Here is a 25,253-nt window from a genome sequence, read left to right as displayed (position 1 = left end):
CCCTAAAAAGACCAAAAAAAAAATTAATTTCACTTTAATTTTGTATCATAAGAACGAGGAGGACAATTTTATTCTGATAGTCCCTTGGTTCATTTGAAACTGTATTAAAGTAAATATGCTAGAGGAGAGTTTTTACTTCATGTTCTATTTTGCACTTCCGTTTGCGTTGCTATTTCAGGATTTGGCGAACTGCTTTCCAGAACTGAGCGAGGTACACGTTAAGAACTTTACTCAATGCAATTCATGAACTTGGTTGAGCAAAATAATCTTTTAAATGTGTGTTTTCCCCCTAGAATGGCTTTCTACAGGGGTTCCCTTGTGGTGAAGCAGGTTCGGGATCCAGGTGTCACTGTAGCAGCTTGGGTCACTAACAGGGCACCAGTTCGACCCCCTGGCCTGGGAACTTCCACGTCATGGGCATGGCCATAAAATATAAAATAAAATGTTAAATAAAAATAAAATAAAATGGCTTTCTACATATTAAAAAACAAAGGTGTTCCCGTTGTGGCTCAGCAGTAGCAAACCCGACTCCTACCCATGAGGACAGGGGGTTCGATTCCTGTTTTTGCTCAGTGGGTTAAGAATCCAGACTTGACTCTGAGCTGTGGTGTAGGTTGCATCGATTGACTGATTGATTGATTGTCTTTTAGGGCCGCACCCAAGGTGTCTGGAAGTTCTTAGGCTAGGGGTTGAATTAGAGCTGCAGCTGCTGGCCTGCACCAGAGCCACAGCAATGCCAGAGCCTTAACCCACTCAAGGAGGTCAGAGATCAAGCCCCTATCCTCATGGATAATAGTCAGGTTCATTATTGCTGAGCCACATGCAACTCTATTTTATTTTATTGGGCGCCGGTGGCAAAGGGAAGTTCCTGGGCTGGGGATCAAACCTGTGCCTCCTCAGGGACCTGAGCCACTGCAGTAGGGTTCTTAACCCACTGAGCTAGAATGGGAACTCCCCCGAAGGGATGAGCCTGGTGTAGTGACTCAGTGATGTGCCAGTGCTGAGAGCACCCTCCCCCCACCTCCAGAACCTTCTCTGCTGTGAAAGGCATCTTCCTCCTCCCATCACCACCAGGGCTCAGATCTCTGCTCTGCTTCAACCCCACCCCAACTCCAGTTCTTCCTGAAATCTGTGACTCCCACCCACAAAGCCCTCTGTCCTCTGTGTCCAGCAGAGGCCCAAGGCACAGCCCTGCTGCGGAGCCACCGCACCTGGGCCAGCAGCCTCATCGCAGGCTGCCCTCCCAGGGCCAGGAGGCTGCTTCCTGCCTGGCTGGCTGCCCAGGGGCTCGCCCTCACCCTGGACTCCCAGGCCCGGGCTCACACACCGAATAAGCACGGCCTCTCAGGGCTCCATGGAGGCCACTAGGCCTTGGCACTGCCCAGACTGCTGCCTGGGTCTTTAAGTGAAAGACTTGAGGCAGCATTTTAGCTGAGAGGGACTCTTAGGTCATCTGTCAGCAGGAATTTTATCTTAGTTACAGGAATAATGGACTGTTTAATACATCAGTTGCTGAGTGTACAAGAAGCCTTTAAACCAACTGTACATCCATTCCTGCTAAGGAAACAACAAAAAAGGAAATTTTAATTTTTAGTTTTAACTTTTACCCAAGTTATACAATAATGCAATTTAAAGTATCAAATAGATCCATAACATTTGATGCAATAGAACAAAAACAGCAGTTTCCTGTCTGCATTTTCTCATCTCAGAGGCAAACATTTTCTCCTCTCTTGGATATTAATTTAGATATTTACCACTGTTTCTAAATCATACACTTCATTGTTTCAATTTTGAGCTATATTTATTGACATAGCCTATGTATAATGTTACCTAGGTTGTATAATGAACCATCCCCAAGCAACCTTAAAAAACAATAGTTTGAAGTTCCCGTTATGACTCAGCAGTAATGAACACGACTAGTATCCATGAGGATGCAGGTTCGATCCCTGGCCTTGCACAGGGGGTTAAGGATCCGGCGTTGCCATGAGCTGTGGTGTAGGTCGCAGACACGGCTGGGATCCTGCGTGGCTATGGCTGTGGCGTAGGCCAGTGGCTACAGCTCCGATTAGACCCTGAGCCTGGGAACCTCCATATGCTGCAGGTGCAGCCTTGAAATAAAAAGACCCCCCCCCCCCAAAAAAAAACCCCACAATAATTTGAGGACAAATTCGCACTTTTGGCAGGGCTTGAAGGGAACACCTCGTGATCACTCTGGAAGGCTTTCCCTGGGCTGGTGCATAGGACGCGGGGCCAGAATAGGCAGGGTCCTTGAAACCGAGACCCTGAAACCGAGTTCCCTGCTGAGTTTGTGATTAACCTCAGGCTCCATCCAACCCTTTTTCCTTTTCTTTCTTTCTTTTTTTTTTTCCACTAGGATTTCTGTTTTATTTTAACCTAAGAAAATCCTTTGAAGAGCTCCACCTCCATCTGCTGGAGAATTCGCCCAAAGATTTCCCAAGAGGTAAACTGGGGGGAGGCCACCAAAGAGCACCTGGCCAGTATGATACTCACACCACCCTGGGCTGCATTTCCTTTAGTCCATGAAAAGGTGAACTATCTCCAGAAAGTACTGGGGGAAAATAAATGTCTTCTTATCGCAGATATGGACCATTTCCCAGCTAAAGGATCACAGGAAAATGCGATTTAGTCATTTTGCCCCTTCATCCTCAAACTTTTTTTTCAACGCAATGAATTTTATTTTTCAAGGTTTTTTTTTTTTTTACTACGCAATGAATTTTATTACATTTATAGTTGTACAACCATCATCACAACCCCATTTTATAGCATTTCCACCCCAAACCCCCAGCCCATCCCCCCCACCCCCCAACCTGTCTCCTTTGGAAACCATGAGTTTTTCAAAGCCTGTGAGTCAGTATCCGTTCTGCAAAGAAGTTCATTGTGTCCTTTTTTTTTTAGATTCCACATGTAAGTGATAGCACATGACGCTGGTGTCTGTCTGACTTCACTTAGCATGATAATTTCTAGGTCCATCCATTGTTGCTGCAAATGCTGTTATTTCTTTCCTTTTAATGACTGAGTAATATTCCATTGTGTATATGTACCACATCTTCTTGATCCACTCCTCTGTCGATGGGCGTTTAGGTTGCTTCCATGTCTTGGCTATTGTATATAGTGCTGCCATGAACACTGGAGTACATGTATCTTTTCAAATCAGGGTTTTCTCTGGATAGATGCCCAGGAGGGGTTTATTTCCTTTCTTGTCCTGTCCTTGTTCCCCTCAGAATTGAGGAGTACCAAAGAAAAGGGAGAACCGAAACCCAGGAGGATCCTGCAGGCCCCTCCTGCTACCAAAGCCCCTCCACGTGCCCCATTTCTGGTCTCTAGAAAAAGGCCTCGGTCTCCTAGCCCTTCCCTGAGTCCACAAGAACAGACCCAAGCAGTTCCTGACGAGCGAAGGGAGGGACGCCCACACAAAGGAGGCAGTCGAGCAAGAAAAGCGAGAGCAGCTCCGACCACGGAGTCCCAGGAGCCCTCGTGGCCCCGCAAGGGTCGCACGTCACCGTCGGACACCCATCTGTGAGTTTCTGCAGAAACCAGACCCCCACCCAGGCAGAGGGTGGAGACTCCATGCGGATCCCCACGTGCAGACCCCAGACGGGCTGGACCCAGACGCTGGATGACTGAGATCCCGAAAAGGTCCCCCGACCACCATCCAACCGGAAGGAAGGGCGCCAGCTGGTCACGCGCCTCCAGCCCTCCCCCAGGGTTGCCTCTCAACGCCTTCCCTGAGAGCCGCCCTTGACCTTGGCACCTGCGCTAAGCGCTGTTCTTTCCTTCAGCACAGCCGGCGTGGGAAGCTTGGCTTTCTGCTCCTCGGGGGACCAGCCCCACGTCCAGTAGCTTTAGGAGGCGGGAGGGACGGGGAGCCCCTCGTGGGGTGTGAACAACCAGATGCCAGCAAACCCGACAGGTGAGGTGCCTCTGGGCCTCTGGGGATCAGAAGCCCAGAGCCTCCGTGGCCCCCGACTGCCTGCTCTGAGAGCGTGTCTCTGCCCCCTGGTGTAGACTGCTCACTTCACAGTGACTTTCTGCAAACAGCAGCTCCTATATCTTTTTTTTTTCTTTTTCTTTTTTTGTCTTTTTATGGCTGCACCTGCAGCAGATGGAAATTCCCAGGCTAGGGGTTGAATCAATCTGAGCTGTAGTCGCCAGCCTGCACCACAGTCACAGCAGTGCCTGATCCTTAACCCACTGAGAGAGGCCAGGGATTGAACCTTCGTCCTCACGAATACCTGTGAGCTGTGGTGTAGGCGCAGATGAGCCTTGGATCTGGCATTGCTGTGACTGTGGTCATCCTCCCATTCACTAGTCTATGAAATCACCCACCCCATAGCTTCTTGTCTTTTGAAAGAACCCACATTTTCTGTATCTCTCTTAATAAATCTACTTTTTTTTTTTTTTCCTTTTCAGGGCCACACCCCTGGCATACGGACGTTCCCAGGCTAGGGGTTAAATTGGAACTGCAGTTGCTGGCCTACACCACAGCGGCAGCAACTCGGGATCCGAGCCGCGTCTGCGACCTACACCACAGTTCACAGCAACGCCGGATCCTTAACCCACTGAGCAAGGCCAGGGATCGAACCCGCAACCTCCTGGATACTAGTTGGTTCGTTACCACAACGGGAACTCCAACAAACCTCCTTCTTACCTACCACTTTGCCTCTTGCTGGGTTCCTTCTGTGCTGACACATAATGAACGTGCACTTCACTAAGTGCTGAGACCAGGTGTGGGATTTTAATTGAAAAAATAGTGGGTTCAAGTCACAGCCTGAGCCGAGTGGTTTCACTGGCACGGAAAGTGGCTCCCGGGCAGGTGGGAGGGACGGGCCAGCAGCTGGGGAGCAGGTCCCATGGAGAGGAGGCCGCTGCGGAGACAGCCCAGGTGCCCTTGGGCCCCCTCCACTGCCAAGCTCACTCCTGCCTTAGGGCTGTGCCTGCGAGTGGCCACAGGCTGTCCCCAGAGGGCTCTGCCACACGTGCCCCCTCCTCAGCTCTGGTTTTTCTTCTCCCAGCATCCACACTGTCCCCACCACCTGACACACTAGAAAAGTGACTTCGTGACCCTAAGTGCCCCGGGAACCCCGGCACAGCGAAGCACTCAGTGCTGATAACCGAGTGAGGGGACAAGGGTCACATCACGTCCCGGCCCCGGGGACAATCCTGCCGTGGCCCTGACGGCCCAGAGACCAGAGTTCTTGCTCTCTGGCTGGTGTGGCGGGTCTGTGGGGACCCACCCTGATCCTGTGTCCCCAGCATCCCCTGGCCCATCCTCTGGGCACCCCCTGACCCTGGTGACCTTTGCCCTTCACAGCTCACGTCAAGCACCACCGTCAGGCTCGGTCCCTTGGCCCCCGGGGCTGGCGGCCGCCCTTTGTCTCTGAGCACCATTCCTTCAGGCTGGGAACACACACTCCAGCCCGCAGGGACATTATTTGCATCTACGGTCCCTCCCCCACGGTGACCGAGGGGGTTCGCGAGGGAAGGCGCAGCTGCTCTGGGACACGGAAGGAACACACGTGTCCTCCTTTTTGACAAGGCTTGTGACCCCTTTATCAACCGTCCCCTTAGCAAGGGGCTACAGAGAGCTGTCCCCATCACTGGACCCGTGTCCTGCCAGCTCCCGGCACGAGGCTGGTGTCAAGGACGCGTGCTGAGTGAGTGGCTGCAGATGAAGGTCACAGCTGGGCGCTTTCCTCTGAGCCCACAGGGAAGGGGCGTGGGGAAGGGCAGGTGCCTGAACTCTGGACCTGGCTGGCCACAGTCTGGCTATGTCACTTTGGCCAGGGACCTATGGTCTTTCGGGATGTGGGTTCCCTTTCTGTCAAAGGGGTGGAGGTGGGCTGGGGGCTGCTCTGGGTCCCCAGCTCCAGGGCCACCGGGGCGAGGCCAGAGTCTCCTCCTAGCAAGCCCAGGAGCAAAGACCTTCCTTGCTGACCAAGCTGGCTATGCTTCCCCAGGGTCTGGGGCGCTGGGGAAGTGGAAGGGGGTCTGGCCTGGGTCCACACTGCCGAGAGGGGTCCTGGCACACTGTGACCCTCCACCGCCCGGAGGGCTTCCCGGCCATGGGGTCTCTGCTCTGCCCGCAGCTCCCGGGCTCCCTGGGAGCCCCTCGGGGACAGCGGAGGAGAAGGGGGCTGCCCCTCCTCGGAGTCCAGGACAGCTGAGGGGATGGGGACAGGGTTGAAGTGTCTCACCCTTGGGCTCTCAGTCAGGCTGCCCAGGCTGCAGAAGTATCTAGAACACACCTCACCCAAATCCCCAAACCCCAACCCCTCTCCTCGTTTCCCTTCCACATCCTTGGTTCTAGAAGCTTTGGGGCAGGAGCAGAGAGGGGGCGGTGGCCTCTGGGACGCCTTGTGGGTGGCAGGCCGGACAGAGGGAAGGCTGGCCGAGGTGACGCGGGAGGAGAGAAGGGACCTGGGGCAGGAACCCGGAGGGTCCTTCGTCCCCTCTGGCCCCAGGCCCGGTGCCGGGTGGATGTGAGCCGAGGCAGCGATCCCAGGCCCAGGCACACCCCAGTCGTGGTGAGGCCCTCCTGCCGGAGGCTGTGCTGAATTTCTCTTGAAGAAAATCCGCTAAAACCGGATCACATGAGCTTGTTAACACCGACACCCCAGGAAACAGCCTGGGGCCCCGGGGCCACGGTCGCCACGTTCTCACTCTCATCCCTGGCAGCTCCCGGGGAAGCCAACCTTGGCTCCCTTGTTTGGTGGGGGCACTAGAGGCACAGGCTGAGGTCAGACCAGCTGGGGAGAGAGCCCGGTGTGCTCAGGCGGAAACTGGGCAGGTGACCAGGCCAGGCCGGGGCCGGCAGGAGCCCACTTCCCCCTCTCAGTTCAGGGCGGCCAGTGTGGCACCCTCCTCCCCACCGGCAGGCCCAGGTCTCCCTCCGCCCAGGGGCCCCTTGCTGCTGCCAGGACCCAGGGTGGGCCTGGGTGGTCAGGGCCGCCCAGAGCTCCAAGGACTGTGTGTGACAGGCCCCACGCACCCCCCCCAACGGACTCCATTCTGAAGCCACAAGGGGCCAGAAGGCAGGGGGTGGGGGAGGGGCAGGACACAGCACCTGCAGCAGGTGATGAGTGAGCCTGCGTCTCGCATACTAACTACGTTTCTAATCAGCCAGAAGGAGGCCCTGGCATCAATCTGCCCTGCAGCCAGCTCTGTGAATCATCCTGGAGCTGACAGAAGTTTCCAGAGGGTGGCAGCTGGGCACCGCTGTGAAGGGTGGAGCCTGGGCCAGGTCCCAAGTCCTGGGTCCAAGGGGCACCCGGCCACCCTGGCCTCCCAGCAGAGCCCCACACACCAGACGGCACTTCACACTTGATTTTATTCCATGACACTGATTTGCTGAAAACCCCTGGTTTCCTGGGCAGGGGAAGGCAGTGGGCAACCTGGCAGAAGGGGGCCGGTCTCCCAGGAGGGCCAGGTCTCGCTCTGCTCTGGGGAGCAGTGGCCAGGCCCCAGCCTTCTGTCCGGCCCCGCACTCTCCCCTCCTGTTTAAAAACTGAGCTGCAAAAATAAAATAGAATGAAAAAATAAAAACAAAACCCTGAGTTGTTAAAAACCAAATTAAAAATCCCCTTTGGTGTCACAAGGTCCTACTCCTAAAAGCCAGCAGGTGGGGCGGGCGGGGGAGGGGTGTGGCCAGGAGGGCAGCGTCAGTCCTCCCGCTGGTCACTGTGGTGGTCGCACCCCTGCTTCTCCTGCGGGTCCAGGAGTCCCTCGGTGCCCGGTCGCTTCAGGATGGCGCTGTACTTGAGGGCCGTGGCCTCTGCCCGCAGCACCACCTCCACCAGGCTGAAGATGGTGACGACCTGAGGCAGAGCAGAGCCCGGCAGGGTGACAGGGCGGCTGGCAGGGGCCGGCCCAGGGACCGCAGGGGCTGCAGGCACGCCCAGCCCGGCCACCATCCACCCAGCTGCCCCCGGGACTCTGGCTCAGCCTCTCTAGGCCTCCGCCCGCCTGTCTGTAAGCTGAGCTTGTTCCAGGCCTCAGGCCATGGGGTCCTGGTGGGAGGCGAAGGAGCCGCACACTGCTGGGGGCAATGTCTGCTGGCCAGGAGCGCTCAGCCTCAGGGGTCTGGGCTGGTTCTTTGGGGTTTTTTTTTTTTGCTGCACCCAAGGAGTGGTGAGGCTGAGCCGCTGGCCTTGGTGGCTGCACCTGAAACCCCCAGGAGCCCAGGTACGGGGTTGGGGGGGCGAGGGACGGGGACACAAGCATTCAGGAACACCAACTCTGCCCCCGGGTCTGACCTGCTGCACCGGCTCCTGCTCCAGGTCCTCAGGCTCCCAGACGAGCGTGAGCTCCGGCTTCTTGCCCACCTTCTGGAAGTGGTGGGAGCGCAGGGGCAGTGCCTGCGGGGCACCCGCCTGCGTCTCAGGCCCCAGTCTCCAGGCGCCGCCTCCCAACCTCTGAGCCTCCACGTCCCCATGCTTGGAAGCAGCCCCTGGCTTTGGCCCACCTCCAACTGGTCTCAAGGGAGCCCTAAAGTCCGGCAGTTGGCTGCTTGACCTTGGACGGGGGAGGCCTGGACAGGCCATCTTTGCTGAGGGGTGGGGGCTGGGGGCAGGCAGTGGGTCTGTCCAGGCTCATCAGGGGCTGCCCACACAGGAAGGAGGTGGACGGGCACCTGAGGCTGGGGGCTGCCGCCCCCCACAGGCCCTGGGTCTGTTAGCAGGCCGAGGGCGGGGCGTTAGCAGAGACGACCTGGACCTGAACTCCTTCCTGCTCCGTGAACCTCAGGGCCCTAACGATCCCAGCTGGACCCCATTCCGTCTCTCCTGCTCTGCCCCACTGCACGATTACCATGCTGATGCCACATCATGGCTGGGCTCCGCACTCCCCAGAGTGCTTTGCATGTTGGGAAATTCAAAGCCAGGGTCAGGGGCCAGGTGGTGGCTCACTCACCACAAGGTCAGCTGGAACAGGTCCCCCAGGGGGGCATGAGACAAGCACCAAGTTGGAAAGAGACTTGAATAAGGAGCCCCTGCAGGAGGCCTTAGTCTCATCCGTCTTTTCAGGGGACACAGCTTGCAGAGCAGCCACGGGCCATTCTCCCGGCTCCTGCTCCCGCTCCTGTTCCTATAAGCAGCCTTCCAAAGCCTACACAGCCGTCTTACACTGGTCATGTAGGGACCAGCTCTCTGGTCACTCGAGTCCTTGGCAAAGAGGCCCAAGCCTGACCCTTGGCCTGGACCTCCGACCCTGGGCAGCTGCAGCTGGCCCATGGGATAGACATGGTGCCAGTATGGCCCATAGCTAGGGGACAGGTGCACTGCCCCACCGTGGACAAGGACAGCAGGGCCTCAGCCTGTGCTCCCATCCTGCCTGCTTGTGTCTATCCAGAGCTGTCCCTGGGTCAAGACCCCACCCATGCTGGGGAGACCTGGAGGGGAGCCGGCAGTGGGAACAGGGCAGGTAGGTGGGAGCGTGCTAAGTGGACACAGCTCAGTGTGTCTGGGGGTGGGGGGGGGGCAGCAGCCTGGTGGTGCAGGCATACAGGTCAGGGTAGACAGGCACCTGTGCCCTGTAGCCAACCTCTGTCTGCTCAGAGCATTCCTGACCATGGGCGGCAGCCCCCGCACTCACGTTACAGTAGATGCGCTTCTGGACCCCGTAGCGCAGCACGAGCACGTCGAAGGCTTGGTTCAGGACGCCCAGCACCATGGCTTCCGACTCCAGGGGGCCGCTCTCCTGTGGGGCAGGACTGACTCTAGCCAAGGCTGGACTGTGGAGGGTGCCGTCCCCCCCGGGCCCACCCCAGCTACCGAAGGCTCCTGGGCTCTTGGAGGCCTCTCTGTGAGCAGGTACCCAAGGGGGGAGAGGGGGCGTCAGGCTGGGGGCCTCACCTTGACCAGGATGGCGAAGAAGAGGCCGGTGCTGAGCTCCTGCACGCGCTTGGACGCCATGCGCCGGTCGTTGCAGTGGTCGGCCCGCTTCTGCAGGACATCGGGCTCCATATCTGGGGGCTCCCTGTAGCCTGGGCAGAGAGCGTGGTTGGGGTCCACTGGCGCCTGCGCTGTGCGATTGGCCACGGCCAGGAGAAGGGCAGTGTGGCGCCCCTGGGCCAAGCCGGGTGCGGCCTGGGAGGCCCGGGCATAGCGGAGGCCTCCTTGCGGCCTCTGGAGCTGGGCCGAGAAGGGAGGGTTGGCCACAGTGAGGGCTCTTGGGCCCCGGCCTTTGCGAAGGGCTTTAATGAGGCCTCCTGCAGCCCCCACCCCCCCACACGCCCCAACCCACCCACCGCTCGTGCTCCCCGCGGGAGCGTTCTGGGTCCAGGCTTCCCTGCTGGGGGCCGCCCTGCCGCTGGGGGCCCCACAGTCACGGCCCTGTGGCCTCTGGCCGCCAGGCAGCCACTCCGGGGGTGTGCGGCCCGGAGCTGGGCCCAGGCCGGCGCTGTCCCCCCTTACCCAGCGCGGCGGCCAGGAGGCGATGCACCATGACGTCGGCGAAGCGGCGGATGGGCGACGTGAAGTGCGTGTAGAGTGGCACGTTGAGGGCATAGTGGCGGAACTGCGCCGGGTCCCGCAGTGTCCCCGCGCAGAAGTACAGGGCCATCTGCAGAGGGGCCAGAGCCTCGTGATGGGGGGAGGGAGAGGATGGGACCCACCTGCCAGGCAGCTGAGCCACGTCGGCCCGAGGAGGTCGGGGGCCGTGCCATGCGAGGGGACCCGCGGGGCTGCCATGAGGCTGCGCTGAGCCAGGGCCCCTGACCTGCTGAAGGCAAGGGCGGCTCTTGCCCAGGGTTGCTCAGATCCCCTCTGCTGAGGAGCAGAAGTGGAGTGCAGTGATGGGGCGCAGGGGCAGGCAGATGTATTTCCCACTGGAAACCTTAAGGATGCTGGAAGGCCTCCGCCCTCGGAGTCCTGCGGACCAGCACCCCAGCCCTGGGGCCGGGTGGGGGGAGACCGCGGGCACACGGATGAGGCCAGCCAGGAGCAGCCCACCCCCCTCACAGCGGGTCACTGCTGAGTTTCAGGGGCTGTTACTGGCAAGAACCAGGAGGAAGGAATTGTTTCTGGTTTTCCTCCTTCCTGGGGCCAGGTTGGAATGGCTACTCTGGAAAGGGGGGAGCCAGGAGTGGGGTGGGGGAGAGGAAGCCCTTCGGCCATGCTGGACACAAAGCCCAACACCACCGTGGGGCCAGAATGGGAGACAGAAGGCCTGGGATGCCCACCCCCCAGAGCAAAACAGGCACCTGGCTCTTCCCCTCCCGCCCTGGCCCAGCCTTTGTCCACGGCAGCCCTCCCGCCCTCTGGCCCTGACCCCTGCCTGGCTGAAGGCCACACCCGCACCCCGGCACCTCTGAGCCCCTCGTACTACAGCTCACCAGCCATGGGAGGCAGCGGCTGGCCAGCCTCTCAGCCTCAGCGCCTCTTGACCTGAGAGCCTGCCCTGAGACTCAAGACTCAGATCCGAGTCAGAAGGCAGGGCAGGAGTCAGGCCTGGCACCTGCGGTGTTTCTCAGGGGCCCAGAGAAGGAGCGGTGCTGCTGCCGTGAGAGGTTCGGCCTCTGCCCCTGAAGCCGCCTGCCCTGTGCTCCCCAAGCCCTCAGGCCTGGGGCTCCAGGCCCTGCTGCTGCCGGGGAGCAAGGGAGCAGCTCCTGGGCCAAGGTCACACCGCGGGTGTTCACCCGCTCGCACCCCTGCCTCTTGCTCGCAATCCCACACCCTCCCGTGTGCTCTCTGGGCCAGATGGACAGGGGCTCGGGTTACTCTGGAATCCAGGAGGCAGCTCGGCTCCCCAGCCCCGCTTCCCTTCCAGCTCCCGCTGGGCCCCCGGGTCACGTCTGGGGTAAGTCGCCGAGGGAGGCGGGCACAGCCTCCACTCGAGCCCCATCTGGGCTTTGTTCTCAGCGGCGGCCAGTCCCCCAGATGAGCTGGGGTGAGGAGGGCAGGGGGCCCCAGCTCCCTGTCTGGCTGCTGGAGGCGTCTCTGGAAAGGGTGGGATGGGTGGGGACCCGGAACCGGGACAGAGACGAACCCGGCGCCACAGACGCTCTGGCCACTCCCTGACATCGGATCTGGGGTCACAGCGGGCAAGGCTGGGATAAGCCAGGCCTCTCTCAGGCTCTGGAGACTCACGAGAGGAGTCCTCTCCTTGGCCCTGCCGGGCTGGTTCAGCCTTGGAGGTGGATGGCTTCCAGAAGCTGGGGGCAGGGAGCGGGGGCCCCATCAGCCCTGCAGGGGCCCCATCTGGCCAGAGAGGCATGGCCCCCACTCATGGCGGTCGCTTTCCGGCCCCCGATAGGGGGCAGACATCGGAGACCGGGGAGGGAAGGACCTGAGGCCTCCATTCTAGGCAGAGCTACTAGGTGTCAGGAAAGACGTCAGTTGTGACCAGCTGGGTGATCTGGTTCAGGACAGACCGAATCTGTCTGGTGCCTGAGCCCCTGAACAACCGTCTGTCACGCTCCCATCAGCATCCCCAGTTCCTGCTGACCTGGTAGTGCCGTGGTGTGGCTCCTTCCCAAGATGCCCTCCTCGCCACCCCCAGGCTGAAGGTCGGCTGGGAGGGCTGCAGCAGGTTGCCAGACGCCAGCCACTGTCTGCCTCCCAGGTGGCCAGCCTGTCCCCCAGCTGCAGACCCAGGCCCACAGCCTGACAGCCTGGCTGCTCCTCTCCCAACCAGCTGGCGAGAGGGAGGTTTCACTGCCCAGGGTCCACAAGCCCCCGTGGGGTAAGGACCACTCCCCGCACAGTCTGCTCTGGAGAGATGCTCAGCACCCCCTCCAGGATCCCCATCTTTCCAGGAGCTGCTGACCAGGCCTCATCCCCTGTCCAAGCTGGTGCAGTCTTCAGGGACCAGGCCCTGAAGTCTTAGGGGTGCCCTGGGCGTCTGCCTGCCGGCTGCCAGAGATAGAGCCCCAGCGGCCATGCAGGGGGGCAGCGGGGCAGGCAAGTCTGAGCAGGAGGAGGGGATGAGGCTCAGGGGCCCGGGGACCATCTGTCCCGGGAGTGGCCTGGGGACATGCTCCCCCAGACTGCCCTCAGGCCGGCTGAGGCGCAGGGGCCCCGGCTGCTCCAGGAGCAGGAGAGGGCGAGGGCGACTTCCTCACCTGCATGGGCCGCGAGCACATGTTAGTGAGCACCTCCTTGCGGGCTAGGGAGTACTTGTCGTCTCCAAATGTTTCCGTCAGACTTTTCTAGAAGCAAGCCCAAGGGATATGCAGTCAGGCTCGGGGCAAGGTTCTGGGGCCCTTGTCCCCCGCTCGTCATCTGAGACCCTGCTCTGGGGAGGAAAGGTCAGGCAAGGGGTCCAGCCCTGCTCAGACGGCCATGGGTGGGTGCAGGGGGTCCCACACTGGGCCTGCCTCCAAGTCCCTGGCTTGAGGTCAGTCCTGCCGTGTCTGGCTGGCTGACTGGCCTGGTCAGACGGCTCTCCAGCTGGTGACCTCCCTGCCACCCCGGGCTTGGAGCACAGATGGGGGCAGTTTCCCTCTTGCAGAATCAGAGCCTGTGTGGCTTCTGAGCCCGTGGTGCTTAGTGCCAGGTAGGGAGCACCTGCCACCACTTCCTGTCAAAAACATTCCCTGATGTCCCATAAGCCCGACCCCCGACTGAAAGCCTCTGGGCCGGAGCCCATCCCTGGCCACAGGGAGGGCCCCCGCCCGCAGCTGAACCTCCCGAGGTCTGGTCTTGGCTCTGGGCTGGGCTCCCCACCAGCCGCCCCCTGCCCCCATCCTGGAGGCTGGGGAGGGAACCGAGGGAAGGGGCCAGAGGCTGGTGGTGGGATGCAGAGGCTGCGGAACCCTCCCCTCCAGGCCTTCCTCCTCCTTCCCCTTGCCCCTGGGCTCCTGGCACTCACATTGAGGGCCCCCGCGGAGCTGAAGTCCATGGGCAGCCCCAGCTGCTCGCAGAACTCCATCAGGTCGTTGAGCATCTTGGTCTGCGGCGGCGGGTGGCGGCGCAGCAGCGCTCGCTCGGGGAAGGCGCGGTGGATCTTGTGGGCCACGGCCATGTTGGCCAAGAGCATGAACTCCTCCACGAGCCTGCAGCGGAGGCACGGCCGGCGTTCCTCCCGCTCCTCCGCCTCCTGCGCCCTGTCTCAGAGGCGAGACGCCCCCCCCCCCACGCCCGCCCGGCCTCCAGTCTGCTTTGTCCCTTCCTGCAAGCTGCTCTCTCCCCACCCTCTGCTCCTGCCCCTCGTTGGCTGCCCTCACTCTCCACTGCTGCCATGTTAGCTCTGGCGCTGTGTCCCCTACGGGGACAGGGCTCCTGGAGAGCGGGCATGGTGTCTGTCTTACTCCCCGCTGTGGCCCCGGTGCCTGGGCCCTCGTCTGAGCCAGGGAAGATGTAAAGATCTCTCCGGAATGACGACTTTCCCAACACCCCCGGGGGCATCTCCGGCTGTAAGAACAGTGCCCAGGCAGGATGGGCACCAGAAGGCTCCGTGGCGGCGGTGCATCCCCTTCCTGGAGGTGTGGGTCGTGCTGTGGGGTACCCTGGTCCCCCCACACCACTGCCAAGCTCTTGGGAAGGAACAGTGAGGGCACAAGAGTGTGAGTGGGCAGAGCCCCACCTTCCCCAGACAGGGCCTGCCGCCCACAGGGGTGGCTCTACTCCGCCAAGCTGTCCCCAGACCACGTCTGTCTCCCCCAGACCCCCTGCCAGGAGGGTGTGGAAAGGCCCCAGGGCTGGCAGCTCCAGGGCCAGCCTGGACCCTGGGAGGAGGCCCACCTAGGCCCTGCCCTCCTCACCCCCTCTGGGGGGACCACCATGGACCGGCCCACAGCCCAACGCCCCCCACCCACTGCGGGGCAGGGCTTGGGCCAAGGACTGCAAGGGTCAAGCCTCAGCTGACCTCGGCCAGCGGGAGGCCTCTGCGTGCCATGAGGAGTTTCCCATCCCCCCCCCCCCGAGTTGCAGGAACAGGTTTTTTGTTTTGAAGTTTTCTGCTCTATTTTATTATTATTTTAAACCATCTTATTTATTTATTTTAGCCGCAGCCTGCAGCAGCTTGAATGTGGACTCTCAGTTCCTAGACCAGGGATTAAATCCAGGCCGCAGCAGTGAAAGCACTGGATCCCAACAGCTGGACTACCAGCAGACTTTGAAGCAAGTCTTCTAAGCAGCCGTCCTGCCTCCCACCCGCCCCCCCATCTGCCCTTGAGCGCAGCACTTCCTGCTGAAAACCCTTGAGTTCAAGAACTTGAACTAGTCACAGAATCTCCTGAGGTGCAACCTGCGTCCTGGCCCAACCATGTTTTGGGTGTAGGTCCCTGAACAAGTCATGGATCTTGTGTGTGTGTCTGTGTGTGTTCTGCTGCACCTGTGGCATGTGGAAGTCACAGGTCAAGGATCAAATGCACAGCACAGCAGTGACCTCAGCTCCTGCGGTAGTAACACCAGATCCTTAACTCACCGAGCCACACAGGAACTCCTGTGTGTGTGTGTGTGTGTTTCTTTTCTTGGCAACTCCCAAGGCATGTAGAAGTTCCAAGGCCAAGGATCAAACCCGTACCACAGCAGCTACTGGAGCTGCAGCAGTGACATCGGATCCTTAACCTGCTGATCCACAAGGGAACTCCCAGGGCCTCTCCTGATCCTCCTTTCTCATGAATACAGAACGGGCGTAATGTGAGCCCCTGCTTCACAGGGTGTTGTGAAAACCCACCGGGTAACACTTTGTTTCAACGGCAGACCCTGTGCCTGGACACAGGACCTGTTTCCTCTCTCCACCTTCCATGCCACACGGCCAGCCCGGGGTCTCCCCGGGGTGCCCTGTGATTGTCAGCCCTGCCATTTGTCCCTCCTTGGCTTTTCCATGCCTTCCCTGGAGGCCACCTCCATCCCCCCCGAGGAGCCACTTGGCAACAAGGGCCAGGCTGCCCAGGGTCCCCTGTGTCACAGCCTAGCACCGTCTGACTCTTCCTCGTTGGCAAGGCATATTTAGAGCTTGTAACCCCACGCGGAGTCCCAGCTTCTGCTGGACGAGGGTCTAGCTGCTGTCTCGGCAGCCCTCGGTCAGAACTGCAGCCTGTCCTCAGCTAAATGCTTCAGGTGCAGTCAGCAGTGGGGCGGCGCCCACTCAGCGGCACACACGGCTGTGTGCCAGGCAGGTCTCCCCACGCAGGCCGAGGGCCCCCGTGGGCAGGGGGCACTGGGGCTGTTCCCTGGAGCCCTGGGGTCTGCAGTTCAGCTGACCCGGGGCTGCGTTTTGCTAGTGTGGCCAGCAGGGGACAGCATGGTGCCATGCAGGGTGGGGGTGAGCTCAGGCTAGGGCAGGGCCAGCAGCAGGGCAGGGCTGGGGCGGTGCCCCCACCCCCAGGGTCAAAGGAACCGAATGCCTGGGGAGCCTCCTAATCAGGAGCTGGGCTCCTGCTCCCAGTTCCCGCAGGGGTGCCCCAGCCTCTCCTGATCTTGGGAAAGGAGAACCCAAGAGAAGGGATGCCAGGCTGGGGCTGATGCCCGAAGCCCCGGGCAGTGAGCACGGTCCTCAGTCAAGCTGCTTCTCCGGGGACCCCACTACCTGTTCTCCCTGGACCCCCAGTCCAGTCCTACGAGTCACCTGAGGCTGGTGAGAGAAAAACAATACACTCCTGTTAACCCTGAGAAGAAAGTCCGATGAAGCTTTGGACAGGACTGACCTTGGACAGGTCCCTTGCTACGTCTGGGGACTCCACACCCCTGAGGGTCTCAGCTCCCCCCTCCCCCCAGCACGGGGACAGGAGCTAAGAGGGAGCCTGTGGAACTCTCTCCAGCACGGCTCAGAGGTCCTGCCTGAAAACCCTCAGTGTCATCAAACAGGGAGGTGGCACAGCAATAAGCCAGATGGACCCCTGGGTGCTGCCCTGGGACAGTGGCCGGGACATGTCCCCACGACCTGTCCTTCGAGTCCTTCCTATGCCCGTGGGTGGGAGAGGGAGAGGGACAGAGGAGGTGCGAGCGAGGGTGGAAGGGGGGCCTGGAGCCTGAGCTGGTCAAGCCCTGGGGCGGCTGGGAGGGCGCAGCGCAGATGGAGGCAGGTCCCCCATGCAGCGTGGGAACAGCAAGGCTGCGGGGAAGCCAGATTCCACGGAGTTCGGGATTTGTTGGGCACTTGGGAGGGGGAGCTGGCTGGGCCAGCGCTGGGGCGAGCGTCGGGGGGGTGTCCCTGCTCCCAACTGGGACCAGCAAAGGGCCCTTCTCACTGGGCTCCCCAGGTCCCCTCTCGGGTCAGTTCCCCGGACTGGCCAGCAGGGGGCGCGCAGCATCTTCCTTCAGCAGGAGCTGGGACGTGGCAGGAGCAGCTTAGAACCCGGGGACTTCTGAGCAGAAAAGGCCTTACTTTATCAACTGCAGCCCGGCGGCCCAAGTCCAGGGGTCTCTGGGCTCCCATTCAGTGTGTTCTTCCTGGGCCAAAGCCAGCTCTGGGGCTGAGGGCTTTGTGCTCAGAGGAATGTGGGTGATTAAATGAGGAGCTCCTACTGCTGACCCTTTCAGCAAGCAGCCCTTCACCCTGACCTCCTTCCACCCCCTGGGGTGGGGTGGAGTGGCCAGAGCTGCACACCCAGGGGTGAGCAGCCAGAGCTCAAATGACAGTCTGAGCTGTCCTGAGTGGTTAGGATGTCCTCTGAGGACTAACCCATACTGGGGTTTGGAAACTCCAGTGGGGATGGAGCCCTGGCCTCAGACCTGCTCCTGGGTCTGGGCACCTGCCCTGATGCTAACAAGCCCCTGCTCGCAGCACGGCACAGGCACAAGATGGGTCAGCTCTGCAGGGGAGGTGTGGGCGGTGCTGGAATTGCCTGACAACTGCTCTAAATAGGGGTTCAGGAATAGCCTCCAGCTATGATCAGCTTCCTGAAGAGCAAGCCATGTTCTTAGAGACGGGATCTCGGTCCCAGGCCTGGCATCTGAGGAGCAACTGAAGCTCAGGGCCACCAGGGGTCCACAGCCCTGGAGCTCTGGGGTGGGCTCTGCTGTGACAGGTGAGTGGCCAGCAGGGGGCCGTGCCAGGACGCAAGATGGGCAACACTCACTCCCCAGAGTCCCACCTCCCTGAGCTCGGGGCCTCCAGGTGCTGGAAGGGACAGCATCTACTGCCAGGGAGGAGGTGGCAGAGTCCCTCACCTGCTGTGGCAGAGGGCAGGCAGGTAAAGGCCACAAGCAACCTGCACACAAGCACACACACTCCTCACGCAGCCAAGATGACTGGTCTCGCATGGTGTTTGCCAGAGTGTGTTAATGTTAATTAAAGAAAAAGGTGCAAATATATATGAAATGCTAGGGCATTATTTTATGAATTTTTTTAATAGGACATCCCTTTGCCATTAAGATGCTAAAATAGCTATGACAAGATAGAGCTACTGGGATCTGCTGCCCTCTGGTGGTTGCACCCACATGCGTCTCATCTTAAAGGACCATGTTTGGGAAAGGCCGCTCTACTTGGAAGGGGTCAGATGGTGGCTAAATGAGAAACGGGCATAAAATGCCTGCCCCTTTGGAGGAAGTCTGCCCATCCTTATCCATCAAGTGCCTGTGAACAGAGGGCCCTCTGCATGGGCAGGTGTGGGGTGTCTGCTCTTCACCTGTCCTGACCCGCCTCCCTCCTTGCTCCATGCGCACAGGCCAGGGCAACTGGAGAGGAGGAGAGGTCAGCGGGTACCGGCTCTGACGCCCAGGAGCTGTGTGACGGCAGATACATTCCTGAACCTCTCTGTGTCTCAGCTTATTTACTAGAACAGAATGTATACAACTGCCTGGTCTTAACTAAATACCACGTTATTATCAGGCATGCTGCAGATGTGACTGGCCTGGGTGCCCCAACCCCAGGATCTGGGATCTGGGCCGAACACAGCCAGATGCCAGAGGCTTCCAGCCACAATGCCACTGCCTCGGTCCAGGCCTCCGTCTCTCCCCAGCCGGCCGCCCTCCCTCCTCCCTCCTTCCGGCCGGTCCTGCTGTTTTCATCTTCACACCCAGAGCGGTGCTTTCTTTCTCGAAGGCAAATCTGACCACTGCCCCTCTCCTGCCCGAAGCCCTTCAGAGGCGACCACAGTCAGTCCTCAGGCCAGTTCCACCTCCCAGGAAAAGGAGGTTTGCTGGCTTGTCTCTTGTCCTGCGCCCGGGGTCCCCTCTCCCTTCTCCAGGTCCCCCAGCCCTCACACTGCAGTCACTGGGAATTCCTGGGGCTCTTTCTTGCTTCTGTCCCTTGGCACGGCTGTTCCCGACCCTGGACTCCTAATCTTTCTCCTCCCACCTCTCTTTCTCGGATGCGCCCTCCTCTGGGGAGGCAGCATGAGGGGCCCCCGCCTCCCAGGGCTTCCTGGGCATCCCATTCCTATCCCATCACAGCAGGCAGCCCACCCCCCGTGATCACCCCTTTCATCACGGGCTGTACCTCCCCTCCCGACTCCACGCCACCCACCCCGGGCCCAGGGCCAGGCATTGGGCAACTGTGCACGGTCAAGGATTCCCATGGAGTTCCCTGGTGGCTAAGTAGGTTAAGGATCAGGATTGTCACTGCTGTGGCTCTGGTTATAGCTGTGACTCAGGCTTGATTCCTGGCCTGGGAACTTTGCATATCATGGCTGTGACCAAAAAAATACAAAATAAAAAAAAGATTCCCAGGTCAGGGCACATTCTGGCGCTTGGAGGGCTGGGTCCCTGCCACCACACCCTTTTCTGCGGAGCAACAGCCCTCAGGCACATACCTCTGACCCCTACCACTTGCTGCTGGAAGTTGTTGAAATCATAAAGCTCTGCCTAGGAAAAGAGCTCCACTGACCTCTCTCCTAAACATGAGAAAGAAGCAACCGCGTTCCTGGCTCTCCCCAGGCCATGTCTACGGGGCACCGGTCCCCTCTCACGGCAAGCTGGCGGCCTTGCTTTAAACCAACCCCGAGTGAGGCGCCTCCCACCTACAGCCGTTCATTGCTTGTTCACTTCCTCACCCTCAAACATTTTGGAGCTGCTGCTGCGGGTCGGTGCGGTGAGACAGCGAAGAGCCACCCATTAGGCACAGGTGACAGGCTACGTGCAGCCCCTGAAAGCCTCTTGGAGCCCAGGAGGTGCTTTTATCCCCTTCTAAAGCATGGGGAGCTTAAGGTGCAAAGAGGTGATCAGGCCCAAGTCCCCCTGCTCCCAACCAGCGGCAGGGAGTCATCACCAGACTGCGTGACCTCAAGGCCCTGTTGCGTCTGTGATGCCCTGGACACTGCTGCCACCAGAAAGCTTGGGCCTGCCCTCCGGGAGCCCCACCCTAGTGGGGTAATACGCCTGCAGATGCGAAGTCACTTCCAAGAGACGGCTGAGGAGGGCAGCCCTTTACACGAAAGGGACGCAACAGTACAGGTGCGGAGGAGGGAAAGCATCAAGCAAGATTGGAAAATAAGGGATCTAGGGAGGAGAGACGAGGGCTGGGGGTGAGGGCAGGCAGGCATGGCCCCCAGGGCCCTGGGTGCTGGACCCAGGATGGGGACTTCATGGGGGACCTGGGGGAGGCTGCTGGATGAAGAGGCCACTGTAGACAAGGATGTGGGGACAGTGGCACCCCAGAGCAGAGGCCTGGTGCAGTTGGGGGAAGAGTCAGGGCTGGCAGGAGGCAGCCAGAAAGGGCAGGACAGGCCAGAGCTCAGGGCCGCAGGCAAGCTTGGGAGTGGGCAAGACTCACAGGGCCCAGCGGGACAAAGCCGGAGGGAGCTTGGAGGGTGACGCGGTGGCTGAGAAGTGGAAAGTGGCATGAGAAGAGGGAACCAGGCCCCGCTGGGCGGTTGTGCAAACCCAGCAGTGGGGCGGGGGAGTGCCCTGGAGGTGGCCGCTGGACTTGGCTGGCAGGAGCGCGTGGCTGTGGCCGTGGGGATGGGCAAGGTGATTCTGAAAACCAAAGATTCAAGGGTGAGGGAGGCGGTCAAGAGTGGACTCCTGGCAATACACCATCAGTGAGAGAGGCAAGCGTTGGTCTGAAGAGGGAACGAGAAAGGCCTCTGTAATGTTTTCTGTTATTGCCTGAGGTTTCCAGAGGATCGGAGTATGTTTTCAGGAGGAGCTAATAGGAAAGAACCCGGGGCTGAGCGCGAGACCAGTGCGGGAGGGAGGGAGCTCCGGGAGGGAGGTGGGCCTCCAGGGCTGGGTGCAGAGGGGGCGCCTCTGCGCTGCCCCCTGTGAAGGGGGACCCTGGGGGAGACCCCGAGTGGGGATCAGCTGGGTAACCCGGAAGCCTTGCCCGACGACTGTCCCCAAAAGTGTCTTCTCAAGTCCACTGGACACAGGAGAGAGGAGAGAGCCCTACACCCACCAGGTCAACAAAAGGAGGCTCCGAACCTGGCCTTGGCACAGAGCAGCCTCCCCGGGCCGCCCTGGGTTGGGGGCGCTGGTCTCTGAACTGCGGCAAAGGCAGGCACGGTCCAGACGGGGGTCAGAGCTGGGCTGGCCACGCCGAGCTGGTTGCTCTCCGCTCCCCCAGAACTGCCTTAGACGAGGGGGGTGGCTGGGGACGTGCCGGGGGTCTCAGGCCTGCGTGGCGCTGACGGCAGGCTGCAGTCCCGCCCTGCCGGGCCTGGGCCTCTCCTCTGCCTCGACCCTGACCCTCTCCGCCCTGCCGGGCAAGAGGGGCTGGGCCTCCACAATGTTCCCTTTCCAGATCCATTTTACCAGTCTAACCAGATGAGAGACTCAGCCCACCCCTTCCCCACCCAGAACGCTCAGAAGGTGGCTTTGGAAAGGATCACAGAGCTGGGCAGCCAGGGCAGAGTGGCATGGCTGCCGCCCAACCCTGAAAATGCATCGATTTTCAAAGACCAAAACCAACTGAGAGACTAGAACAGCCTCTTTCCCCTCAGCCACCAGGCACTTGTCGCAGCTCTGCGGAGTCTCCTGCAAATGGAATCAGGCCACTTACGGAGCTAGTTCAATTAGCTCCTGGTGAAAACTGCTAACTTGGAAATTTGATAAGAATTTGCTCCCTGCCAGCGGCAAATCCATTTCTTCTAAAGACGGCATTTTCCCCACTTGGGCACTCACCGCAGGCCGGGAGTCCTTGGGCTTCGCATTGGCCGTGAAGGCAGCTGCTGGGCCCTCCTGAGAGCAGCGTGCCCAAGCGGGCGGCGGGCGGGGGGGGGGGGGGTTTCTCTGCGGCTGACAGCCCGAGGCTGTGACCACCCTGGAGGGGACCCGCTGCTCTCCTGGCGCCCCCAAATTGAGTGGGATGTGGTGGGAAAATGCAAGGGCCCAGGGAGTCGGAGCAGGGGAGGTGGGAAGTCTGGGGCCAATGAAGACAGAAGTGGGAGCAGCCGGGCTGGGGCGGGGGAGGGAGCGAGGTGCTGCTCCCGGCCGCCCGGGTGGAGCTGGTGGCCTGTGAGCCTGAAAGGGGGAGGCCTGGAGAGAGGGAGCTGCCGGCAGAGTGGCCTGGGGGGGGGGTGAGGGGGCGCCCACCCACGGCAGCAGGCACCCTGCTGCAGGCCTCTGCGCCGAGGGTGCTGCGGCTGCGGCTCGGGCCTCTCGCTGACCCCTCTCCTCCTGGGCTGACTGCAACCTGCTGAGCGCTTTGGACCTTCCCATGAAACCGCAGGGAAATGAATGGGGCCGCGTTCACAGGCACGGAAAAGCCCAGAGGAGCAGGCCTCTGGAGCCAGACATAACAGGCCCCGCGGGTGAGGCCGGAGCCAGGTTTCCTCTTCGGGGAGGCTGAATCCACTCCAGGCCTTTCTATAGGCTCAGCAGGCGGAGCCCAGCTGCAGCAGGAGGCACGTTTCAGCTGCTTGTTTTTCTAGCTCGAGAGGAAGTCTCCAGAGGCTCAGCTTCAGAGAGGCCGGGGCCCTGCCAAAGGGAGGCCCAGCGGCTGTGGTAGGGAGTGGGGAGGGGACATGCGGGGAGCCGGTTGACAGGCAGAAAGCCCTTTGTCAGCGTAAAGCTGGAGAAGCCTCGCTCCCTTCCCAAGGTTCAGGGCTCTGCTCTTCAAGGCACCGGCAGGCCTGCGTGGGGCAGTGGCCCTGGGCTGAGCTGGTGGACCAAAAACTCCCCCAAAGCAGAACCGGGGCGCAGTTTGTGCTGAGCGGCCTGGCGGAGCTGGGTCACTAGGGCTTGCTGGCTCCACCATGGTGGGGACACACATGGCTTCTGCCACTCCTTGCTGCTGTCCAACTGGAATTAGAACCGCTGACCAGAGGAGGTGCAGCCAAGACGCACAGAAGCCAGGCCACCTCTAGGAGCCACCATAGGGCCCTCCAATGGCTTATCTGCCCCGCGTGGACCCCAGCCCAGCAGCAGGGGCTGGTTCTGCAGCCTAGGATAAAGGACAGAGCTTGGACAAGCTCCATAGGGGCTGGCAAGGCCATCACTGATGATGACGACTTGGTGGTCACTTTCGATTTGGAAATTAGGCTTTAGGCCCCCAAATATTTGAGAGAGAAGTGTGTTCTGGATACACGGGTCCCCCCCTGCCGCACACACGACATAAGGCAGCTGGGTAGCAGAGGACGAGGCACAAAGGCAGGAGTTCCTGGGCATTTGAGCATGCCTTGCTCACCTCCAAGACACTTTTGGCCCCAGGGCCTCTGGGGAGCAGCTCCCCTTGGGCAGGGCCACTCCCCCCACCACACGACCACTAAAGGCTGGTCTCAGGCTGGGCTTTCTGGGCACATTATTTCATTGAGTCCTCACAAAACCCCACACGGGAAGGGGCAGGTCAGCCCTAAATCTATGCAGAGGGAAACCGAGTGTCTGAGAAGCCAAGGACAGTGACCACGGAGATGACAGAATGTGACAGGGCTGTGGTCTGGAGACTGGGCTTTGTGACTCTAAGGTCTGTCCTCTGTCCCCATCTTGTGACGGGAGGGGGGGCCAGGCCTGGCGCTGTGAGTGGAGGAAGGGCAGCTCATGTGTCCATCTGGAATGGGCAGAATGGGAATCCCAGTGCTTTAGGTCAGTGGTGGCTTCTCTGCCACAAAGGGAGAGCGTGTGTCTCTCTCCCGCCCCCGCCCCAGCACAGCAATGCCACCTCGGGCCAGCCGGCGGGCAGCTGAGTGGGCAGCTGGGCAGCAGGGCCCGTGGAGGGAGGCCCACAGGGGGTGCAGCAAGCTGCCCGGGGGCTGCTTCTCTGCCCACTGCGGGAATCAGCTGGAGCGGTGGGGCCTGAGCCCCGACACACCGACCTCCTATGGGCACTGCGCGGGGGACCCCGGGAGGAGAAGGATGGGTGCAAGGCACAGGTGGGACGTGTCCTGGTGGGGAAGCCATCTGGCTGTGAAACCACCTTGGGAAATAGCTGGGCAGACTGCATGAGGGTTCCAGTCACTGCAATGGCCCCTGCGGGGTTCCTCTTCACCCTAAGGTCCTCTCCTGAGGACTGGGCGTCAGGGGGGTTTTTTTGCAGTGACCGGCCAAGGGCTCTGCTGACAGCGAGAGTCAACTCTGGGCCACGCTGGCACCCGGGGCGGTCCACCGCTTCCCTACGTCCTTCCTCCTGATTGTCAAGGGCACCTCCTGTCCTCAGCAAGGGCTGCAGCAGCTGCAGAGCCGAAGTCACTCATCTCGACCTAGTTCGCCATCTCCCAGGCAACCTCAGAGGGACGGGCAGCGGCTGCTCCCTGCCCCCGTGTCTGATGCTGGCACACCGCACAGGGCAACACGGAAGCCCGCCTTCGGGCCGGGCCGGGCCGTCTCCATAACCTTGCCTTCCCCGCTGCCTGTCTCCTGCTCAGCGGGACAAAGAGGACAGGCCTGGGGCTCCCTCCCCACGTGGACGCCTCCTCCCGTCTGCCTCTGGGTGCTGCCCCTGGGATGAGCACAAGCGCCGAGCTCGCTCCCTCTCACGGCTCTAGTTTGCCTGCCACTGGCTCACAGGCTCTGCCTCTTGCATCTGTGCACCTCGTTTTTGCTAACGCTTCTCCTGTTCCACCTGCGGAAACGTGCTGCGGAAGGTCACAGGGGAGCGGAGAGTCATCTTTGGGGCCGTGGCCATCATGACCCGTAGACATCCTGCCCTGCGAGCCACCGAGCCCCACGGGCGAGCCTCACCCAAGCCCCGCTAGTCTGTCCCACGAGGGTGTTTTCTCACCCACCTCTGCGCCGGGCAAAGAATTCGGGCATTTTTGCTTCCCCTGCTGGCTTCCATCCTGTCAGGAGGCCCAGCCCTGGCCATGTAAAGGCGCTGAGCTAAGGGCACTCTGGCGTCTTGTGTCAAAGGCTGCAGCTCCTGTGGCCCTGACACCTCCCGCTGACCTGACGCCAGCCTCAGCCCAGCTCTCCCCGCGGCCACGAGGAAGCTGCCAGCCTCTTTGGGCTTCCCCTTGGGGGATGGGCACCCACACT

At 60.6% G+C, this 25,253-nt stretch overlaps 1 protein-coding gene across 4 annotated transcripts in view; it reads right to left on the bottom strand.

Moving 5' to 3' along the window:
- Positions 1 to 7,334: 7,334 nt before the first annotated feature.
- DIS3L2 (DIS3 like 3'-5' exoribonuclease 2) overlaps positions 7,335 to 25,253 on the bottom strand; it is a 364,222-nt gene continuing 346,303 nt past the window's right edge. For 3 of the 4 annotated variants that reach the window (XM_047773760.1, XM_047773762.1, XM_047773761.1), the window contains 7 exons: positions 13,828 to 14,011; positions 13,079 to 13,165; positions 10,431 to 10,578; positions 9,870 to 10,000; positions 9,610 to 9,714; positions 8,274 to 8,375; positions 7,335 to 7,835 (listed from right to left, as the gene is read on the bottom strand). In XM_047773760.1, the coding sequence (XP_047629716.1) occupies positions 7,680 to 7,835; positions 8,274 to 8,375; positions 9,610 to 9,714; positions 9,870 to 10,000; positions 10,431 to 10,578; positions 13,079 to 13,165; positions 13,828 to 14,011 (913 nt within the window). In that variant the 3' untranslated portion in view covers positions 7,335 to 7,679. Of the gene's footprint in view, positions 7,836 to 8,273; positions 8,376 to 8,928; positions 9,715 to 9,869; positions 10,001 to 10,430; positions 10,579 to 13,078; positions 13,166 to 13,827; positions 14,012 to 25,253 lie in introns of those variants that run through there. The other variant, XR_007134111.1, reaches the window with a different exon arrangement.

This window comes from Phacochoerus africanus, chromosome 3, assembly GCF_016906955.1.
Source record: "Phacochoerus africanus isolate WHEZ1 chromosome 3, ROS_Pafr_v1, whole genome shotgun sequence".
In the NCBI taxonomy this organism is placed as follows: domain Eukaryota; kingdom Metazoa; phylum Chordata; class Mammalia; order Artiodactyla; family Suidae; genus Phacochoerus; species Phacochoerus africanus.
This window is presented reverse-complemented; position numbering and strand designations above follow the sequence as displayed.